The following is a 22885-nucleotide window of genomic DNA, read 5'->3' on the forward strand; positions in this document are numbered from 1 at the left end:
AGGGCTAGAGAGGCAGGTTGGGAGCCAACTGTGAAGTACCAGCATTCCAAGATAAGTAATCTGGATTATATCCAGTAAACAGAGGGGAGCCAAGGGAAATTTTTATGAGTGGGGAAGTGACAGAATCAGGACCCATGAGACTACAGAAGCATAGAACAACTGGGGACAAGGACACAGTGAGGAGACTGATGCAGTTGTCCAGGTGGAAATGAGGGCCTGGACTCCTAACAGCAACATCTGATGGGCACAGGCTGCTTCCGCTTGCTTTTCATGCTGCTACTGGGGCTTGGAATGCTTTCTTTCATCCAGTCTTGCTGGAACTGCAGGCCTATCTTTGAAGGCGAAGTGTAGGTGTTTGATACGGAGAGTCTCCTTAGAACAGACATGCACGCTCCCTCCTTTGTGCTCTGCTGTCTCTGTACATTCTTCTTCCTCCCTCGGCACACATAAAGTCGTGTTGCACGTCTTTGTGTACATTTCTCTTTTCTGCTTACACCCAGCTCCTTGAAGGCAGAACCAGACCTCTGCCTCCTTAAATACTTGGCACAGTGCCTGACATTCAGTGAACTCTCAATAAATGTGAGATGAATGAATAAACTTACTAAATAAAGGCAGCGACTATGGATATGGAAAGAACAGGCCAAATTTGGGAGATGATTTTTTAAAAGTTACATCAGGGTTTGGAAAGCCATGGCCCATGGGCCAACCCCAGCCCCCTTCTCTACTACTTTTGTAAATAAAGTTTTGTGGGAACACAACCAAGCTCATCTGTCTACGTTTTGTCTGTAGCTGCTTTCATGCTACAATGGCAGAGTTAATTCATTGTGACAAGACCAGATGGCCTGCAAATGCAAAACTGTTTACTCTCTGGACCTTTGCTGTTAAAGTTTGTCACCTCTAAGTTAAGTGACCAGGATCAGTGAATGGAAAAAAAAAGGGGGGGGGCGGTGTCGGAGAGTTAAAAGTCAAGACTTTTCCTTTTCTCTTATCTAGTACAGCACTTGGATCCCGGGTGATAGCACTGACCAGTAGGCCTGCAGGGACTGAGAAGGCAATCCCCAGGATTGTGGGGCACGAGGAAAGGGAACCTAAGAGAGCGAGGTAGAAAGAGACTGTATAAGGAACACCAGGGCCGTGAGTTACAAGGCAGAGTTGATCTACGTCCTGTTTCTCCCTGGTGAAGTTTCTTGTGCTTGTCCTCTCTTTTAGTCATCCAGTTTGGCTTTGTTACCCTCTTTGTGGCCTCCTTTCCTCTGGCACCTGTGTTTGCCCTCCTCAACAATGTCATTGAAGTGCGGCTGGATGCAAAGAAGTTTGTCACGGAGCTGAGACGGCCAGATGCTGTGAGAACCAAAGATATCGGTATGTCCCCTGTTTAGAGGCGGTAGAACCCCCCCCACCACCACCACCTTCTCACTGTGTTGGGAACCCATAAGGTTGGGGAAGCCCTTGCCTCTTCACCCCTTTGAGCTCCTCATCCTCATCCTCAGATCTTCAGGTACTGGGAGGCTTTCAGAGGCTATGTTTTCCACCCCAGTTGCACCCCTGGTTTCTAGACAGGGGAGTACCTGAACCTCTCCAGATAAGCCCACTCCTAGGGGCCCAGTAACCCTTCCCCAGTAACATTCCTGCAGAGCATCACCCTGAGCTGCAAGGTTGTCATCACTGGGCCAAGGGCAGGAGTAAGCCAGATGCCTTCCATTCTGTCTTACAGGGATTTGGTTTGACATTCTCTCCGGAATCGGCAAGTTCTCCGTTATCAGCAATGTAAGTGCTTACATTCATGACACCCTAACTCTGTGGGAAGGGCATTCCTGAGGATCTCAGGTTTTACAAGCAGGACACCAGTCCTTGTCACCTCTCAGTCTTTTCCATTTGGAGCTTTATTTAAGCTAGGCCCCTGGTTAATAGTGTGTACAAACCTTCTAACTCATCATGCTGTTGCCAGAACCATGCCACTTAATTGTTAATTTCATTAAGAGAAAGGAGGGTAATTACCCACCACAATGCAAAACTTCTCCTTAAGAGGCAAAATCAGATCTTTGCTCAGAGCCAAGAATAATGAGGAAAGAATTCCACGTATCTATCCATCTCTTTCCTTTCTTTTCTACTCCTGAGCTAAACAATACCTGGAGCATTGCCCAGGCTGCAATTCCTAATTACGGTTCCTCCAGGTTGTCAATATGAAGTCTTAATTATCCCCATGGCACTGCGTGGGTGAAGATAGGACATGGAAGAAGAGGGGTCCTACCTGTTGTGACTTCCTTAATTGCCTTGCCAGACATGTCCACATTTCAAAGGAAATCCTTCTGGGCCCAAGCCAACAGCTCCTTTTGCTTCTGCCTTCTGTAAGGATGGTGACCAGGCAGGGCCTCCTCTTCCATCTCTCAAGAAAATATCAGCCAGCTTAGTGAACACTAAGAAACCCATAGCCTATTTGTAAGAGAAACGTTGATCCTAGGTGTGACCTGATTCCATATCAAGAACACGTGAACTGGCTGGAGAGGTGTGAGGGGAGGCAGAGAGAATCAACTCATTGCATTTTGAATGTTTGATGTAAGAAACACACATTTTGAGAAATAAGGTGCAATTTGGAAAATAGATCAATAACTACTTTGGAGTTGTGTCTACTAAAGAGGAGGCCCTGAGTACTAAGCACTTTCTACCTATACAGTACAAGGAAAGAAGTTTTACTTTACTGACCTCTCTAAGACTTTTTCACTTATCTTTGAAAATGGGAAAGAATAAGAGTACCCACCAAACAGGATCATTCTGGAAGTTAAACGAGATGATAAAGGGACTGATAGCCAGTGCTCAGTAAGTGTAGCTGTGCTTGTTATAAGTAGGTCACTCATTCTCAAATATGGTTATGACCATTCACACTCATATGTACATTGAGAAAACAATGCCTAAACTACATTTTTAAAAAGGGCTTTAATTGTTGATGTGGAATATAGTATAAACACTTGCCAAAAGAATTTAAGATTTTCCTTGCAGAAAGTATGTCCACATTCAAACATATAATCTTTCATTTGTCATTTGGTTTGCTCCATAGACATTTATAGAGTGCTTAGATATGCCAGATGCTATGCTGGGTATGTGTGGTTCCATCCAGGAGGACCCAATCATTTACCCTCTGTGTCTCACTTTTCCTAAGTAAAATGAATGAAAGAATCATTTCCATTATATAATGTGCCAAAAAGTGCCAAGAGGTCATGGTCAAATTGAGGAAAGTGTGGAACCACATCCTTGGTATTCCTGGCTTTCTAGTGTCACTCAGGGGCAGGTGTACCTGGTCATTCAGAATCCTTGCTCATTGTTCTTAAGTGGCACTTTCATCACTTGGTAATTTTCTCAGAAAATCTTCCACTCTGCTTTGGCTTGGCCAATACCAACTATCTCAGAGGTGATTTATTCCCTCCAGCACCAAATGGTGCAAATGGCTTAGCATTCTTTGCTACAGTGGTTGTAATTTACTCCCTTAACAGCCACTGTCTTATGGATTTGCTTACACATGCATGGCAAAGGTGGAAAAGCCAGAGAGCTCAGAAAGCTCTGAGCTATGAGAGCTCAGAGATAAGGACTTCCGCATCAATCAGAGCAGCAGCTCTGGATGGGGAGACCATGAGGGGATAGTCTTTCAGCCAGATGGGCCCTGTGCCAACTGGACAGCATCCATCCTGACCTCTCCTCAAGTGCTTGTGGTTTTGTTCCTCAGGCTTTTGTCATTGCCATCACCTCCGACTTTATCCCCCGCCTTGTGTACCAGTACTCCTATAGTCACAATGGGACTCTGCATGGCTTTGTCAACCACACCCTCTCCTTTTTCAACGTCAGTCAGCTGAAGGAAGGAACACAACCTGAAAACTCACAGTTTGACCAGGATGTTCAGTTCTGCAGGTAAAGTAATGATGATGAGGAGGGAGGCAAAGGACCTGAAATGGTAGATCCAAATAATTATCTGGATGACCAAGACTTAGACCATTCTCCTTTCCCTCTGTCTCCTAACCCACCCCCAATTTCTATAAATTAATTTCCATGAATCAACAAATACTTATTGAGTGCCTTTTGTAAGACACCGTGGAGCAGACAAAGAAGTATATAACCTCTTTTTTACCATAAAGGGGTTTATGGTCTGATTAGGAAGAAAACAAGCAGAACATATAGGAAATAGCAAGTTATTCAGTGATTATATCTAGTATGGACCATAAACATTGTAGGTATTTAGAGGAAAGGGAGATCACTGTTGGTTAGAATGGAGAAGGTAGGCTTCCTGGAGGGACCAAGAGGAATTCTAGGACTCTAGGTGGGGAGTCAGCATGAACAAAATCATGGGGGTGGGGATAAATTTGGGGTATTAGATAAACACTTAGGGGGCTAGGTGATGTAGTTAGCAAAGAGTATGCTTAAGAGAATAATATAGGAAATACAATATAGGTAGAAATTCCTAGGATAATATAAGCCAAAAACATTGTTGAACTTGAATAGATAAGATAAAATAGTTGATGGGAAATTTTGAAATCTTATAAGAATTATAGTGTGATATAATAAGATATTGACCTTTTTGGTGACAAGGAATGACAGGATAAAGGGTAGGCTTAGGAAAATTGATCTGGTCTTACTGAGGAAGATAAACTAGAATTGGGGGAACTCAGGGAGGGCAGCTGAACTGCTGCATCATTCAGACATGAGCCATGGTGGGAGCAGACCAGGTGGTGGAGGAGAAAGAGAAAAAATGAGCTATTTTATTAACATATTGCAAAGTTAGTGATAAGACACATTAGAGAGAGTCTGAGTTAAAGATATCACCAAAGTTTGGACTAAAGTCAGAGGACTAGGAAATTGTGGGTTCATTGACAGAGATGGGGATGACGTTGAGTGAATCTAATTTTATGGTACATGTAATAAATTTGATTTCAATCATGTTGCATTGAAAATAATGGCAGGAAGTTTTCACCTAACTCTTAGACCCAAACTGGAATTCCAGAGAGGTCCAGGTTAGAGTTATGATTAAAAGTTTAGCCCTAGCCGGTTTGGCTCAGTGGATAGAGCATCTGCCTGCGGGCTGAAGGGTCCCAGGTTCAATTCCGGTCAAGGGCATGTACCTTGGTTGCAGGCACATCCCCCGTAGTGGGTGTGCAGGAGGCAGCTGATTGATGTTTCTCTCTCATCAACGTTTCTAACTCTCTATCCCTTCTCCCTTCCTCTCTGTAAAAAATCAATAAAATATATATTTAAAAAAATTCTTAAACACAGGGATTATTGAAGCTAAAACCCAGAAAACTCTCCATTATTTATCCAAGAAGGGCAAATAAAGAGAAGAAGATTAAAAAGGACTAAATTATTTAACACTTTTGTACCCTGATGAAATGATAGTCCTCATAAAGGACTTAATCAAAGATCACACTTCATAAATAAAAAATATAGAACAATAACTACAACAAAAATAAAAACCTAGGGAAAGGTATTGTTGGGAAAATATAAGACTTTCTTGGACTATCCCCAGTGGTGTCTGACATAAAAGCTGTCGATGACTCCATCTAAGAAGCAACGTTTCAGCTGTGCTTGCAGCAGTTATAACCCTGGGCATGTCTGTCACGCTTTCCTACCTGAGACAACTTGGTACTGAAGATCAGCCATTTGTAAGATGGTTGCTTCAGTTCAATTTTACAGTCTGAGTCCACAAAAGGGAGAAAATGAATTGGTCTTCCAACCCAAATGGCTGAGTTAAACAACCTTACTAATTTGTGACTTAAATAGAAGGGTATTCTGGACCCAGGACCAGTAACTTCAGCCAACCAAGAAAAGTCTCAAAATCAGAGACCAGATTAAATTTATTCATAGACATCAATTTATATCAGCCTCAATGTTTTAAGAATTTTTATACTTGGGGTTATGGAGACTCTAGCTCTTAGACTAAAGTCATATTACTAGACCATGCACTACCCAGGGCCACTCTTCTGTGTGTTTGGAGTGCCAGACTGTACAGGGTGCTGGATTTTGGTCTGAGGATCCAACAGACATACTTCTACTGCTCAGAGAGGATTTGTACCAGCTCTAGGCCTTTTCTAGTAGCATCTAGATCTGCTCCAGCAGAGTCCATGGAGTCAGTCAACAGGTTTACATTAAATAAGCAGGCACTGAAAAGTGCAAATTATACAATTATTTTTATCACTGGAAGGTACCACAGAAATCATCTTGTTGAAACTCCTCATTCTACATAAAAAGAAACTGGGGCTTAGAAAGTTGAATTCCCCAAGATTACAGAGGTTTCTAGTGACAGATCTTGAGCTAAAATTCATGTCTATCCAAGAACACAAACATCCACACCCATGTGTAGGGGGAGCGGTGGGGAGGGGAGGAACAATACCAGTGTGACTTGTAGTATGTGGAGATAAGGCTAACACTATCTGCTTCTTTAGTTAGTCTAGATAGAAGCACATGTTCGTCCAGAGCACTGAGGTTTGCTGATATTTTCCCTACTATCAGATCTTCCAGTAACACATATGAATATGCTTTCCAGATATATCAGTGGCCTAAACTGCCTTAAACACACAGCGACTTTAATGAACCCCATAGTGAAAGTTGAGGGTAAACCTACTTTTAGGCAAGGTTTGATTCAACCAAGTTTGCTCTAACCAAATCTTTCTCCATCTCCCAAGTCCATTCCAATTGACATTGACTATAGCTTTAAGATCTGCATGACTGCCAGCAGCTACAGGCCAGTGGGATAAAAGCCCATAACTCTTTCCCAATGACCCCAGCAAAAGTTTCACTGCAGCTCATTGATTAGGATCAGTATGCATGCCCTACCCATAGCCAATCACTCTAACCAGAGAAATGCGATACTCTCCATGGCTTTGGGGCCATTGATGTGGGCTTTGGGGGGTGAAATCATCTCCAGCTGAAGCACATGATCTCTGAGGTGGAGGTAGTTCCTTAGTGAGAAGACAAGATGAATGGATACCACTTGGCTAAAACAACACATGCCCAGGACATCAGGTATTAGTATACATGGATCAGATTGAGCTTTATTATATCCACCTTCAGAGTCACAGGATTTTCTAGCCAGTTGTAAGAGCCCAGTAACTCTTCTCTCCATTGTTTCCATGCAAGTAGATGGGATTATGGCTTATCTGTACCCTCCCTTTTTAATTTAAATTCTTTATTGTTTAAAGTATTACATATGTCTCCTTTTTCCCCCGTTGACCTCTTCCCAGCTGTTCCCACCCCCCAGCACATGCCCTCACCCCCCTACTGTTTGTGTCCTTGGGTTATGCTTATATGCATGCATACAAGTCCTTTGGTTGATCTCTTACCCTCCACTCCCCTGCTTTCCCTCTGAGGTTGGATGGTCTGTTTGATGCTTCTATGTCTCTGGATCTATTTTTGTTCATTAGTTTATGTTATTCATTATACTCCACAAATGAGTGAGATCATGTGATATTTATCTTTCTCTGACTAGCTTATTTCGCTTAGCACAATGCTCTCCAGGTCATCCATGCTGTTGCAAATGGTAAAAGTTTCTTCTTTTTTACAGCAGTGTAGTATCCCATTGTGCCCGCCCCCCCCCCCTTTTTTTAAAAAAAATTCTGTGACTGACTGGAAGAATTATTAATAGGTGCATGCATGGGGAGTATATTCTATATTTCTATCAAGAAAATTTATTCACAGAAAATAGATCATTCCAGAATCAAACCAAAATGATTTTTGGAACATCTGATTGTTTTTTTCTTATTCAGTACCAGTGAGGATTATAGGTTCACTAATGCAACTGGTTTTGAAACCTTAATGGCTTGGCATTGGTTATGTGATAGGGAATAAGACACAGTGCCTCCCTGAAGGAGTCTAGATAGAGGAGATGAGTAAGTAAATAAACAATTAAAATATAGTTTTAATCATTTACAATGGTATCACTACAGGGAGCTCTGAGAGTCCTGAGGACAGAGGCCATGCACTTCACTCAGATTTAAGAGGTCAGGGGAAGCTTCAAGGGAGGTGGAATTTGAAGAATGAACAGTAGAAAAGTTGAAACTCCTCATTCATGTGACCAAGCTGGCCTGGGTGGTGAGCGGGATGAGAAGAGCAATGCCGGATGGTAAAGGGGGTGTCCAGGAGAGAAGGAGGTCAAGGGAGAGCAGTGTCTTCCAGGTGGAGGGGTGAGTTTGTGAGTGGTTAGGGCTGGAGAGATAGAGGTCAGTTTTAAGTAGCTCAGAAGGCACATAAGCCAGACCAAGAAGAGCATGTCGATCATTTGGAAGTGTATGGATTCCCTCTTGGGGCAGCACAGAGCCACTGAGGGATTTAAGGGAGCAGTGATGAACTCAAACTTTTCCTTGGTGTTATCTCTATCTGCAGTGTGAAGACTAGTACATTACATTAAAAATAATGAGAGGCCCTACTTCATAAAGTGAGCAGATACCTAGAGAACATGGGCAGCTTATATCTAGACAACCACTATCAAATTGGTATATTTTGAAGGCTAACTTTCCTAGATGGGTAAGAATGTTGATGGAAACCTCTACCCCAAATGGTCCTACTCAATGCATGCTGTGTAACCTTGTTTGGGTCATCAAATTCTCTGGAGATTTAGGAAGTTGAAGTATAAGCTACTAATGTCTTTGTAAGCTAGGAATTGTTGATGGCTACAAAAAAAGTAAAGGAGAGAGAAAGAGAAAATGGAAGGAAGGAAGAGGAAAAGAGGGAGAGACAGGGAAAGATGAGGAATGGAGAAGGGACTATGGGGAGAGAGAGAGAGAGAGAGAGAGAGAGAGAGAGAGAGAGAGAGAGAGAGAGAGAGAGATTATGAGAAACAGAGACAATTCTGTAGCTAGTCCCAAAGCCTGTATTTAAAACTGCTTCCATGGTAGAATTTGATATTTGCCCTGATTTTCTGGCAAATGGTGTTGGGAACTCAATGACCCTTCTTATTCTTAGCTTTCAGTGACCTCTGGAAATAAATGTGGTCAAATAAAACAGGTCTCCGGCTCCAATCAAACCTCACCAGGGAAGAGGTATCTTAAAAATAGCAATAAAAGTTAAGGCAGGTCTCTGGCTCCCAGCATTTTTGCAGCAACATTGGCCTCAACCAAACCACTCTAGGAGGGCTGCTCCATAAACAGTCCAGTGACATCAATGTGCAGGTTGATTAGTGCCCATTTGACAAGGTCAAAGGACCACTGTGTCCTGCAGGATGGACGATGTCTTGGGCTCCTGGCTTAGCTGGAAGGGAGAAGAGCGATCAGCAGGGCAGGGCCTGGCCGTGGATCTGGGTGCTGGCCTGGAGGAGCCGACCTGGGCATGGTTAACCCAATGGGTCTATTTGAAGGTACTGAGCCTGAAGAAACAGCATCCTTGGGTGGCCTCTGTTGGGTTTTTCTGCAGGGCCTAAGTTCTTTCATACCCTGAGGTCCTGTAAAAGCTTTGAAGAGGCGAGTTTCCTTCCAGCCCATGGCTGCCCTTCATCTGCTTCTTGCTGAAACCAGAGGTAAAGTCAGTTTTTCCGGGTGTTGCCTTTCCTGATCTTTATCAACCACTGGATTGGCATGGTTCTCATTAGTTCCTAATTGGCTGTAGTGTTTTCCCTTGTTAAAGGCCAATTTCAGAAGGCAGTTTTAAGTAGCTCAGATGGTATGAAAATATTGTATGTAATTGTGTTCAGCATTAATTTCCACAGGGACTATTAAAATTTTTTTTACATACCACCGTTTGGAGTTGAGAAATGCATTTACTAACTGATTTGTAATATAACTAAAATCTCGTTTTAAAAAAACTACTGATTATTGATGACCGACTCCTCAGTTTGTTATTTAGGCGCCCTTCCTGCCCACTGTGATTGAGTCTTGTGATGAGTTGTGGCAGATGTCACTGTTACTGGTCACCCCTCCAAGTGAGGATGGGAGGGGGACATCTGAGCCAGGAGTCTTTTTTCCCTCTCTGCACCACAGTTGCCCCATCTGTAAAATGAGGAATTGGAATAAATAATCACCAAAGATTCTTTTCTGCTTTAAAAAAATAGTAGTTAATGACACATGTACTATATTAATCAATTCCTACAAAAATTCTAAGCATTACAGGCAACCTCTTCAACTTTGTACCACCTGCACCCTAACCCCTGCCTGGTCCTAAGCATCTTCCCAATAGTGATCTTTTGCAGACATTTTTCCATGCATTCATATAAAATAAATTTGGAGAACCTTTAAGGTATTGTTTCATGGGTTTGTTTTATAATAATGTAATATATTTTGAGTACATGGGAACCTTATATATTTAGGTAATATATAAATTCCACTCAATCAATGTAATTTTTCTTAGTGTTAGATTCAGATAAAACATTAATGTAATCTTTTTTTTAATATATTTTATTGATTTTTCACAGAGAGGAAGGGAGAAGGATAGAAAGTTAGAAACATCGATGAGAGAGAAACATCGATCAGCTGCCTCCTGCACATCTCCCACTGGGGATGTGCCTGCAACCCAGGTACATGCCCTTGACCGGAATCGAACCTGGGACCTTTCAGTCCGCAGGCTGACGCTCTATCCACTGAGCCAAACCGGTTTCAGCAACATTAATGTAATCTTAAAGCTAAAATATAATGTTGATTTTTGTACCATTTTCACTTATTGTATGGAAGTCTGTCTCAGTTAACACTATAACTTTGCTCCTGAAAACTAAGTTTAAAAACATATTTGAGTCAACTGAATATTGCTATTAATTACATTCTTCTTTTGAAATTTTGAACTTTTTTTCACTATAAAAGTAGTTCTCCCTAATTATAAATGTATATATGAAAGACTCTCTTCTCAGCCCCCTAATTCTGTAAGTATGTGTATGTATATATAATTCTGTATGTGTATATATGCATGAATACATGTATATGTACATGTATTACATATAATACATATTATATAAATCATAGAACTTAAAATTTATATATTACATAATTAATATATTAGTTATATTAATTATCTATACTAATAAAAGGGTAATATGCAAATTGGTCATGACACCGTAATCACGACCAGTATATAAATTGACCATCACTCCAACACACAAGATGGCTGCCCCCATGTGGTCAAAGATGGCCACCACCATGTTGCCATAAGATGGCCTGCAGGGAGGGCAGTTGTGGGTGATCAGGCTAGCAGGGGAGGGCAGTTAGGGGTGACCAGGCCAGCAGGGGAGGGCAGTTAGGGGTGACCGAGCTGGCAGGGGAGGGCAGTTGGGGGTGACTAGGCCTGCAGGGGAGGGCCGTTGGGGGCAACCAGGCCTGCAGGGGAGGGCCGTTGGAGGGGACCGGGCCTGTAGGGGAGGGCCGTTGGGGGCAACCAGGCCTGCAGGGGAGGGCCATTGGAGGGGACCGGGCCTGCAGGGGAGGGCCATTGGGAGTGACCAGGCCTGCAGGGGAGGGTTATTGGGGGGGACTGGGCCTGCAGGAGAAGACTGTTGGGGGTGATCGGGCTGGCAAGGAGGACTGTTGGGGGCAACCGGGCCAGCAGGGGAGGGCAGTTGGGGGCAATCAGGCTGACAGGGGAACAGTTAGGAGTCAATCAAGCTGGCAAGGGAGTGGTTAGGGGGTTATCAGGCTGGCAGGCAGAAGTGGTTAGGGACAATCAGGCAGGCAGGCAGGCATGCGAGCAGTTGGGAGCCAACAGTCCTGGATTGTGAGAGGGATATCTGACTACCTGTTTAGGCCCGATCCCTGTGGGCCTGGTCGCCCCCAACTGCCCTCCCCTGCAGGCTCCGTCCCCTGCAGTTCATGTATCCTGTGGGATCGGCCTAAACAAGCAGTAGGACATCCCTCGAGGGGTCCCAGATTGGAGAGGGTGCAGGCTGGGCTGAGGGACAGCACCGCCCCCCCCCCCTCCACACAAATTTCGTGCACTGGGCCTCTAGTTAATATATAATTATTTATTGTATTTTATATAAATATAAGAAAAGACTCTCTTCTCAGCCCCTATCCTAGTTGTTCTCTTCCAGAAAAAACCGTTGTGTCCATTTTTTGTGGAAGTCTCAAGAAATCACATGCACATGTGTTGTCTTATTTAATTCTCACTTTCTTTCTTTCATGTTCAGTGTACACACATATAGTACACACATGTATGTATTCGTTTATTCATGGTTGGGGTGAGAGAGCTGGTGTATGTACCGTTGATGTACTCAGCACTGAGAGGCACATTTTGTCAGCTCCACTTATGGATTAGAAAGCTGAGGACCAGCGATGTGAAATAACTTCCCCAGGGCCTTACAGTTAGTGACATAGCCACTCCAAGTGCTCACTTGCTTTTTTAGACACTCTAGTTGTTTCACTATGAAAGACACTCCTTATTAGAATACTAAAGAGAACTTTCAAAATTAATGTTAAGTCCCAAAGAAAATAAAGGAGGACTGGAGCGGTGAGTGAGATCTATGAATGATTCCTAAAATTATATCCCTGAGCTTAAATCCCAGCCAGTAGATGCAGGAAGTGACCAGATATGGGTCACCCAGTGCCTGGCTGCCCAGTGGGACTGTAGGAAGACCAAACTCCCTAAACCAGGGGAAGTGGTCTGGTTTCAGAAAATACTTGAGCTGATGGGAATGGAGCAGAAGTTAATTCCCACCAACCCTGAGGCTTGCCTACATTTACACGGACATAGATCCTGAGAGAAGCCCCTTGCAGATGTGGCATTGGCTGACTCTTTTTATTCATATCAGCATCATGGGAAACTTGGATCATCTGCTCTTGAGTGCTCAGAAATCCTCCTAGAAAGCAGGGAGGAACAAGGAGCATGGGTGTATGTGCTCTGTTCTCTTTTAACAGAAGGGGTGTGTTTCATAAGTTACCTCAGTCAAAGGAGAAAGAATAGCTACTGCTTACTGGATATATATATCTGATAGGTCAAGTGGGGTGCTAAGTGCCCTTCACTGACATTTCATCTTCATTACAACTCTGTGAGATGCAGAAAGTTGAAGCCCATTTCATAGACAATGGCTTTGGCCATCAGAATGTTAGGGCACTTCGTAGGGGGCATAGAACTGAAATAATGGAGGTGGCATCAAGACACCTGACTCCAAAGCCCACTCTTTTGCCAATTCTGTGCCCTGGGCTTAGAAACAAAACAGACAAAGCAGGCAACTATTACCATGGTGGACAAAATTAAGTTGATTAACCACTTTATCTTTTGTGGATATTTCTAATCTTAGAACTAATTATCTCTTGTTTAATTAGTGTCTTCTAGTTACTCAGTGAAAACATGTAATAAGCCTAACTTCTTAGGATGAAGGTTGTGTTTTTTTTTTTAATTATGAAATCTGAATTTATATTGGAATGTAAACAACCAATCATTTACCTGGTGGCAGAGGCTTACTGAGTCTATGTTTTTTCAAACTATGAGTCATGGTTCATTAGTGGGTTATGAAATCGATTTGGTGGATCATGATCAGCATTTTAAAGAATAGAATAGATTAAGATAGAATAGAATAGAATAGAATAGAATAGAATAGAATAGAATAGAATAGAATAGAATAGAATAGAATAGAATAAGGGTGACCCAAAAAATGCATACACACTTTAACAGCTGATAGATAACTTAATTGATGTTCCTTCCTTTTCAGTTTTAACCCATTGGAATTAATAAATTATTCAAAGTGTGTATATATTTTTATGGAACACCCAGTAGAATGAAAAGAATGAAATGAAATAGAATAGAATAGAATAGAATAGAATAGAATAGAATAGAATAGAATAGAATAGAATAGAATAGAATAGAAAAATACCAGTGCATTGGACATAACAAGAGTATCTTTTGTGTAATTTTCATTTCAGTGACATATATTTATGTATGCATTAATTCAAAATGTATTTACTGTAGGTCACAGTTCTTAAAAAGTTAGCTTTGGAAAGAGAAATGTGAACAGATGTATAATTAATTAAATTGCATATTGTTCTTTTCTGTGGATAGCTTGTCCCGTAGTTCCTAACAGCACCCTTAGCCCATTGGCCTAGGTGTATTTCAAGTATAGCTTTCTGGACATATCTATATGTTAGTCTTTCCCTAGATCCTTAAATGGATGGATGTGCCTATTAGATTCAAAACATGTTTTGGATACTTAGGGAGAGCAAAGTGACATTTTCAAAAGCTGAGGTAGTAGCAGAGGTGGGACAAGATTTAGATTATTTATGGATTCTTTCCAGACTGGAAAAAAGCTGGGTGAGCAATGGCTCTCATGCTGAGGTCAGTGAACATCTGTTCGTTCATAGATGTAGCTAGAGAACAGGCGAAACAGGCTGTGATTGCAGCAGAAGGGATTGGGCTAGACCTGGGGAAGGATTTCCCTGTGGTAAGGAGTGGGTGTGTGTGTGTGTAACACTCCTTGGAGGTCTTGAGAAGAAAAAGTAGGATCAATTCCCTTCTGCCATGGAATCCTTTGGAGCAGGGCGGGGGGGGGGGCGGGGGGGTGCGAGGCAGGCAGCAGGACAGTGGGGAACCTGAGATTTTCCCATCCCAAGATATCCTTATTCCTTTAGCCACGCTCTCACTCACTCTCTCCCATTAGCAAGCATAATTGGAGCTGGCCATGTTTCTGTCCTCAGCCACGGATGGATGTGATGAATGCCGTGGTATTTTGCTGGGCTGCAGTTAGTTTTGCTTTTCATCCAAATGTCAAACCAAGCCTGCAACAGCTGTGATCAGCTGTTAGAAGAAGGGGAGTTGAGTGGGGAGGGGGGCAGCTCCTGGCCTCTTGCCCAGCCCTAGCTGATTGCTTAGTGTCCACCTCTCAGTTTGTCTTTTCTGTTGCTGACTCCATCGCTAGGGTTTTTTCCTATCTTCTTGTTTGCATCTCTTTTCAGGTTTTTTTTTCTCTCTTCTTCCCTCATCTCTTCTTGGGCAATTAGAAGTCACCATGCTTTGACATGAATCTTTTAAAACAGCTGGTGCTTTCAGGTTAGGGGGAGCTCCAGAGAGCACCCCCTTCTGAACCTCCCACCCCCCAAATCACTACTGACAGTAAGCTGCTGTATGAGACAGGAGAAAAGACTGAATTCAGCCAGACTTGGGTTCTTGCCTTACCTTAGCCTCTTGTTGTCAATGAGACTTTGGCCAACTACTTAAATGTCTCTAAGCCTCAGTTTCTTCCTAGGTTACATGGGGATATCAATGCCTGCCTGAGGATGCTGTTGTAAAGATTAAATAAGAAAACTTCCAGAAAAGTTCCTTGCTCAGGGATTGACACACACTGCCTCTTTCCCTTCCTTTCTGCTCCTCAGATAGAGTCCCCACTCAATGGTCATACATCCCACATTGTGGCCTGATGCCACCCCACCCCTTCCTCCAGCCCTGGGCTTGCTTTGATTTTATTGAGCATCAAAGCTTTGCTGAAGTCTATGGAGGAAACAGTTTCATGAAGGATCATAATTCTTCTGGTACTAACTTTTGTCATTTTTCCAGGTTTAGAAAAAAGTGAGTCTGAGAAAATGAGCCCTTTCAAACATGAGTCATTCCAGAATGGGAGTAGGGGGGAGACAACGGTGAGGAAAAGCCCCTCCAAGGGTCTGAGGTCTAAGGAAGAGGCATGAGTTCATGTGAGGCCACTAACATTTTTTTTCTTAAGCCATATAAACAACTTACAAAGATGGCCAGTAAAAAAGGATGACGCTGACCAACCGTGACTATTATCGTCAGCCCTCCTTCCCCAAATTCATTGTCTTCAGCTTGGTCACTTCCCTTTGGGTATAAGAATGTGGTCATCAAGTGAGGCTGGCCCCTCTCAAGACCATAGTCCCAAGGCAAACACTTGGGCATGAAGCTGGAATTGTCTGCTGGCACCTATATCTTCACTGAGCCCACAGACTGCAAAAACGGTATGAGGATGGGGTGGGGGGGCAGTCTTCCTTCCCCTCCAAAGGCCATAAGCTAATGGGACCCAAGGTGGATTCTCTGTCTTAGGGTCCTCTCATGATCCCTGGGCTCCTCCGGAAGTAGCATCCAGACACCAGAGAAAGCTTTTGGGGATGTTAGAGAGAGAGTAGGAAAAAGACATTTCTAGTCTGACATTGGTTTTTTTGAGACTTTGGTCTTTTTATCCCACAGACACTTGTTGGTTGGACCATGGATTCCTTCTCTTTCCTCCCTTTCCCCCAGTCGGAGAGCTAAGGGCTTGCCTGCTGCTTTGACCCCCAAGGGCCCCCCTAGAGCTACAGTACCCCCTTTCTTCCATTTCTTCTCAATCTGAACACACATTTCTCTCCTGGCAGGTTTAAGGATTACCGAGAGCCGCCGTGGGCCCCAAACCCATATGAGTATTCCAAACAGTACTGGTCTGTTCTGTCTGCCCGTCTGGCTTTTGTCATAATCTTCCAGGTGAGTTATTCCAGTAAGGAGTTGTCAATTAGGACTTAAGCTGCAAGAGTTAAGACAACCATGTCTCCTTGCCAGCCCCTCATCTCCAGGTTTCCATGGCACAGGTGACATAGGGGCCTTCACAGGTGGCAGGCAATGAGCGCTCCCTTCCCCCGGCATCCACGAATCGATGGATTTGCAGAAAGAGACTAAAACACAGAATAAGATTACAAGGCAGATGTGGAGTAAGTTGCAGGGTGGAGATAGATTCCCATTTCAACCTAAGACAACAAAGGGAAATGGGAAGAGCAGTGGAAACCAGAGTCTCAGCTCTAATGCAGACAAACAGCCCCATCTGAACCTTTCTCCTAGCCCTCTCAGCTGGCTCCCTCCTTTGTTCCTGTTGTTTTAGCCCCTGAGACATCTGGTGGAAAGGGCTGCCAGAGCCATCCCGCCATTCCTGAATGAATAGCAAACTTGAGCCCAGTGATTCCTATCTCTGACAATAGCAGCAGCTCCAATTGTACCACCAAGATTCTCTGAGCATGAGGCCCCCCTTTCCGATTCTCTTCTCGGGTCCTGTGGGTCTTCAAGCAAAACTGGAGCCCTGACCCAGATCCTTTTCTCATCCACTCCTTCAGGCTTTTGTAATCTCTGAAGGTGGATTTCTGGAAGGTTCTAAAATATCCTGCCCCTGACCCAAGCCCAGGAAGTGAAGGAGCCCACCGGCTAGTCTTTCACCTAAAGAGGACAGCCAATATTCCTCTGGGGAGATGGGGCGATATATTTGAAAAATCACTCAGACATCTCCTGCTGCCCCACCTGTGGGAGTCAACTCACTTTACCATATGTCACATGTAGCATTGACTCACCCTGTGAGGAGTTCATTTAAAGGAGGAGTGTATAACTCAGAGCAGCTCTAGATGACCTAAGGCAGCCAGGAGCCTCTGGAAATAGAAGATGGTTCCCAGAGTCTTCCTCTGGGCTCCTAGGAGCACAAAGGGTTCAAGGTCAAGTTGGGAATAGGCTGAAAGCATGGAAGACAGCCATGCTCTGTTATCTCATTCTGGGCTTAGTCACTGTCCTCTGTACCTCAGAGAGGAGAAGACACATGAGCATATAATTGTCAGGCACAGAACACAACAATCGGAGGAGTGTATTGGGTAGGGTGTAGTTGTCGGTGGCTTAGGAGGTGGATGGGAACCAGATTATCAAAGCAGCAAACATTTATTGGCCATGATGGCACTGTTATAACATATTCACCCACTTGAATAGAAAATACTCCTAGGGAAGCGCAGTCTTATCCTACCTGTGTTTACAATGGAGGGGGAGTAGCTTAGCAGACAGAGGAGGAAGCCAATTACAAGTGTGCACAAAAAAAGGCAGAGAGTCCCCAACAGGCCATGTAACTAGAGTGGCTGGCATGGCATGGAGAGCAGGATGTGATAAATGTGAGTAGTGGGTGAGGTCTGCTGAGGCCATAGTTCAGTGCAAAAACCAAAGATATATCTCTGATATGGAAGACAGAGGGTCAGGTGCAAGAAAGAGAGAAGCAACTGGCCCAGGGAAAGCCTGGAGAGGCCATTGGGCCTTGTGGCCACTTCCCAGCAGCTCTGGAGCAGGGGGGCTGGAGGCTTTGAGGCCAAGAAGCCAAAGCAAGACAAATGAAATGGGTTGAAAGAGGGGAAGAAGCAATGGCTAATACTTATGGAGCCCTGCTATGTGCAACGTGTTGACTCATTTAATCCTCACACAACTTCAGAAAGTAGGTACTGTTACTATTCCACCTTCCACATGGGCACACAAGGGACAGTTATACTCCATGGCTAAGATCACCCACTAGTAAGCAGTGGAGCCAGAATAACACAGAGATGTCTACTCCCGGGTCTGTGCCCTTTACTGTTGCATGCTACCACCAGCTCCACTGCTGAGATGGTCACTCTGACGGGCAAGGGTAGACAGTGGTACACTAGTGTTCCCAGGCCAAGCTTCCTCTCTCTACCCTTATCTCTCACTTTTGACAGAACCTTGTGATGTTCCTGAGCGTCCTCGTGGACTGGATGATCCCAGATATCCCCACGGACATCAGCGACCAGATCAAGAAAGAGAAGAGCTTGTTGGTGGACTTCTTCCTGAAGGAGGAGCATGAGAAGCTTAAGCTGATGGATGAGCCATCCCCCAGCAGCCAGGGAGGAGGCCATCAGAGCAGGAGGAGCCGGGCAGCCAGCTCAGCACCCTCTAGCCAGAGACAGCCAGGCAGCATCGCATCCTCTGGTTCTCAGCACACCAGCGTGTGAGCGAGCCAGCCCCACTGCCAAGGGGGTGCTGCGGCAGTGAGAGACCATTCACAAGCATGTCTGTGCTTCTGCACAGTGTGGTGTCTGTCATCTGCCGGGATATGGCATGAGGGGGTCTTGAAATGGGTGTGTGTGAAGAGAGAATGAGCTCAGAAAGGAAGAGAAATGATGCTGCTCCTTAGAAACTTCAAAATTAAGTTTATTTTACCTTAGTCTTTGTGGGATTGGTACCATTTGGAGTTTCTCTATCCCAGAATTCCCAGGCACTGAAACCAAGGGTACTTATGACTTGGATTAAATTAGCTTTAAGTCCTAGCTCTAGACATCATATCCTTCTTTCTATATATACATATCCCTCAGAGACTTAACCTTTCCCTCCATAATCAGCAGCCCCCAAGGCAGGAGAAGACAGTAGCTCAGACCTGACAAATGGTCACAGGATCTAGGTCTCTGTCAGGATAAAGATCACATCTTCACCTAAGTTAGGTTTCAGTTTCTGAGCCCTAAGTTGGAACAACCCCCTGGCTACTTTCCCATGAAACTGGACAGAGGGACACCAGAAAAGACCTCAGAACTGTCCTCAAGACCTGAAGAAATGATTCATTACACTCACCTCACCTCCAACCAATCAACTCCCCACACAACCCTGAACCCCTAACCCATAGTGTCTTCTGATTTTGCTCTATATAATCTGTAACCTATACTCTATTGGAGAGTTGTGTTTTTTTTTAGAGCTCTTTCATACACCTCCATTTGGCCAATTCAATATTAAACTATTTTTTTCTTTCTATACTGCAAACCCCTGTTCATGCATTTCATTGGACCAGTGTGTATAGGCGGGCAGATTCCAGGAAAAACATCAGGGTTCCAGTAACAGCACCATAAGCCTTCCCTATGTTTCCTCAGGTCCCCCCTCATTTCAGATGGCTGCAGGCCATGACAGAAGTGTAGTCAGGGCCCTGTTGTAGCATCCATCATAAGTGATCATCCCCCTGCTTCCCACCATCACCCTGAGAAAATTCTGAGTACTTACAGCCCAGGCTGTCATAGTCTTGGTGGATGCAAATTAAGTGACAGGGCTGATTATTACTGTGGCCACTGGACCTGATGGGGAGTTGCAAAGTTTCGAACCTGGGCTTGTCTTCAGTTCATGTCACAGGGGTGCTTTGAGCTGAATGTAACTAACCATCATTTTATGCAGATTCAGATTTAAAGTAAAATAAATGGAAACATTCTTTATAAAGATGTTTCTCATCTTTGGTTTTCTCTTCCCTCACCCCAACCAATATTTATTGAGCATCTACTATGTGCCAGACATTGTTCTCAGACTAGAGATATGTGAGACAAAAATCCCTGCCTCATGGAGTTTACATCATGGGGAGAGACAGACAATAAGCTGATACATATATAGTATTTTAGATAGTAATAAGTGCTATGGAGAAACAAAAGGAATAAGAGACAGGAATTGTGAGGACATAGAAGGTACAGGACTTATCATTTTCTATGCAAATTCATTTCAAACCCAAGATGATTGAAAGCTTACGTCTTGCAATGTTAACATCATCGAATGGTAGCAGCCTCCCAGATCTCTGTTGTGATATGATTTTCAAGTATAGTTGGAACCAAGGGCCAAACATCATTCATCACTGCCTTTCACACACCTCAACCCCACCTGCTTTCCAGAAATCAGCTGCACAGTCCTCTTCCTCTGGACCTGGCCCCATTTTGCAGGACAGTTTGGTGGAGTCTAACCCAATGCCTGAATGGAAGCTGCGAAGAGGCCATGCTCCAGAGGAGAAATGAGAGTTATGCTGATATTGGAATACATCCTGTGATGCAAGGGCCCATGGGTGCTTAGGCTGGTCATCGTGGCTGCTCCACATGCTTCTTGTTTCCTCCTATACAAGTGCAGGATCACACTGCTGCCAACCCTGGCTCTGGAAAGTGGGCCCTCCTTTTAAAAAGATACCAGGGCAGCCGGCTGGCGTGGCTCAGTATTTGAGCATTGACCTGTGAACCAGGAGGTCAAGGTTTGATTCCTGGTCAGGGCACATGCCCGGGTGGTAGGCTCAATCCCTAGTGTGGGGTGTGCAGGAGGCAGACAATCAATGATTCTCTCTCACATTGATGTGTCTATTCTCTTTCCCTCTTCCTCTCTGAAATAAATAAAACTATTTTAAAATAAAATAAAATAAAATAAAATGATACCAAGGCATATCTGCAGTTAGTAAAAGCAACAAACACTGATGTCCTAGGCCACTTATACATAAGAAATCCCATAATACATTTTAATTACATCACATCTTAATGTTCAAACTGGGGCTAGATTTAAACTACAGTAGTATGAAAACATTGCATCACCTCTGCTAATCTGGGGATAGTGAAGTGGCCAGCAGTAGGAACATTTCACTTCAAGGGGCATTAATGATGGGGAGGTTTCAGGCCCATATCCCTGTGACTCCTACCAGTATGGGTGGGGTTGATATTTCCAGGAACCAGCGATGGCCTACAGTCAGGAGGTGCACCACATGGGCACCCAGTTTGCAGTGACTGAACCACACCCAAGCCCATTGGTTGCCCATGGCTGGTTCAAGACCCCACTTTTTATCCCTCTTCTTTTTAAAATTTAACATTTTCATATGACCCTAGAAGTGAAACTTGCACACCATGAAAGAGACAATTTTAAAAACAATGAAGAATGCCCTAGTCAAGTAGCTCAGTTGGTTAGAGTGTCATCCTGATATATCAAGGTTGCAGGTTTGATCCCCGGTCAGGGCATACTAGTATACAGGATTCAACCAGTGAATGCACAAATAAGTAGAACAATAAATAAACGTTTCTCTCTCTTTCTCTTTCTCCCTCTCTCTCTAAAACCAAAAAATTAAAATAAAGAAATCAATAATACAAAATAATGAAGAAAGTAAAATCACCCAAAACCCCTAACTGTATAATCAACATTGACAATTGGTGTTTTTTTTCCAGACTTTCATGACCTCTCAAGCACATCTGTATTTTTCATTACAATTATGCAGTATATGCTATCTTATCTTTTTCCTCATCAATCCCTTTATCCCATAAACTTAAGTCTATCCACTCCAAAGTACATAATGAGCACCTACTGTGTGTCAGGCTCTGTAGTTAGGCACCTGGGTTACGTCACTCACTATGACAAAGATTCCTGCCCCCAGGGAGCTAATGCTCCTGTGGGTGAGTCAGAAAGCAATGATTAGACAAAATAGATGCTATTATATGTGACTGCACATACACCATAAGAACACAAAGTTAACAATAATAAGTAATAAAAATAAACTGTGTGGTATGTTAGAAGGTGGTAAGTGCTATGGAAAGAAAGTAGAGTGATGTAAAGGGGATTAGTAATGGGGAGGGTCTCCATTTTATTTCCATCATATAGATGGACCTTTTGCTTCCTTTTCACACTGCTCCATTCCATCCAGCTAATAGATTGCCAATTGGGTGTGGAAGCCTGTGGTAGCCATAGGTCACAACCTAAGGATCAGGTCAGCCACTAGGGGAGGTCTAGATGAGGGGAGATTTTATCTGACTATATTCTGGTTTCTACCCTCAAAAGACCCAGCTTTCCCTCCACTAAAGTGAGTTAGCAATTTTGTGATTTTCCCCCACCTCCAGGACCAAATCATTCAGGGGCATCCATGTCTCTAGCATGACCACTGGACATGCCTGCCTTAGACAAACAGGACCAGTAGGAATTTAGGTTCTGTAGGTAAACAACTTTGAAAGGACTTGTTAAGCTGGATAGGGAGATGGTAGGTATAGTTCTAATTTTAAAACAAAACAATAACACCCCCTTCTTTCTCTAAGCTCTTTAAGGAATTAATAGATTTTAAAATCCTATCTAATAATAGACAAATAGGGTAATTAACTGTACCTCCGACATACTTCCCATTGGCTAATCAGGGCGATATGCAAATTAACTGCCAACCAAATGGTGGCTGGCAGCCAGGCAGCTGAAGCGAACAGGAGGCTTGCTTGCTCCAGTGATGGAGGAAGCCAAGGTTCCCTGCCTGCCACAGCCCAGCTCTGAGCTGCACTCTAAGAAACAATGTTGCAATTATAGAAGCTAAACAAACTCCAGATCCCTGCTTTCAGCCAGCAAGGCCTCAGAGCTGGAGCTATAACAGTGTTTCAATTATAGAAGCCAAACAAACACAGATACCTGCTTTTAGCAGCCGAGGTCTCAGAGCTGGAGTTGAGCCTCAGAGCTAAAGCCGGCTCTCAGCTCCAGT

General features: G+C 43.7%; 1 protein-coding gene across 1 annotated transcript in view; it reads left to right on the forward strand.

Annotated features, from left to right (window-relative positions):
* The window catches only part of LOC118650744 (anoctamin-2), a 78114-nt gene extending 58318 nt beyond the window's left edge, over positions 1 to 19796 (forward strand). Inside the window, exons 8-12 of the mRNA XM_036299041.1 lie at positions 1210 to 1362; positions 1715 to 1767; positions 3719 to 3900; positions 16239 to 16344; positions 18348 to 19796. Of these exons, the coding sequence (XP_036154934.1) occupies positions 1210 to 1362; positions 1715 to 1767; positions 3719 to 3900; positions 16239 to 16344; positions 18348 to 18620 (767 nt within the window). The 3' untranslated portion in view covers positions 18621 to 19796. The remainder of the gene's footprint in view (positions 1 to 1209; positions 1363 to 1714; positions 1768 to 3718; positions 3901 to 16238; positions 16345 to 18347) is intronic.
* Positions 19797 to 22885: the final 3089 nt, after the last annotated feature.

The sequence above is a fragment of the Myotis myotis genome, unplaced genomic scaffold (assembly GCF_014108235.1).
Source record: "Myotis myotis isolate mMyoMyo1 unplaced genomic scaffold, mMyoMyo1.p scaffold_m19_p_3, whole genome shotgun sequence".
NCBI classification, from domain to species: Eukaryota; Metazoa; Chordata; class Mammalia; order Chiroptera; family Vespertilionidae; genus Myotis; species Myotis myotis.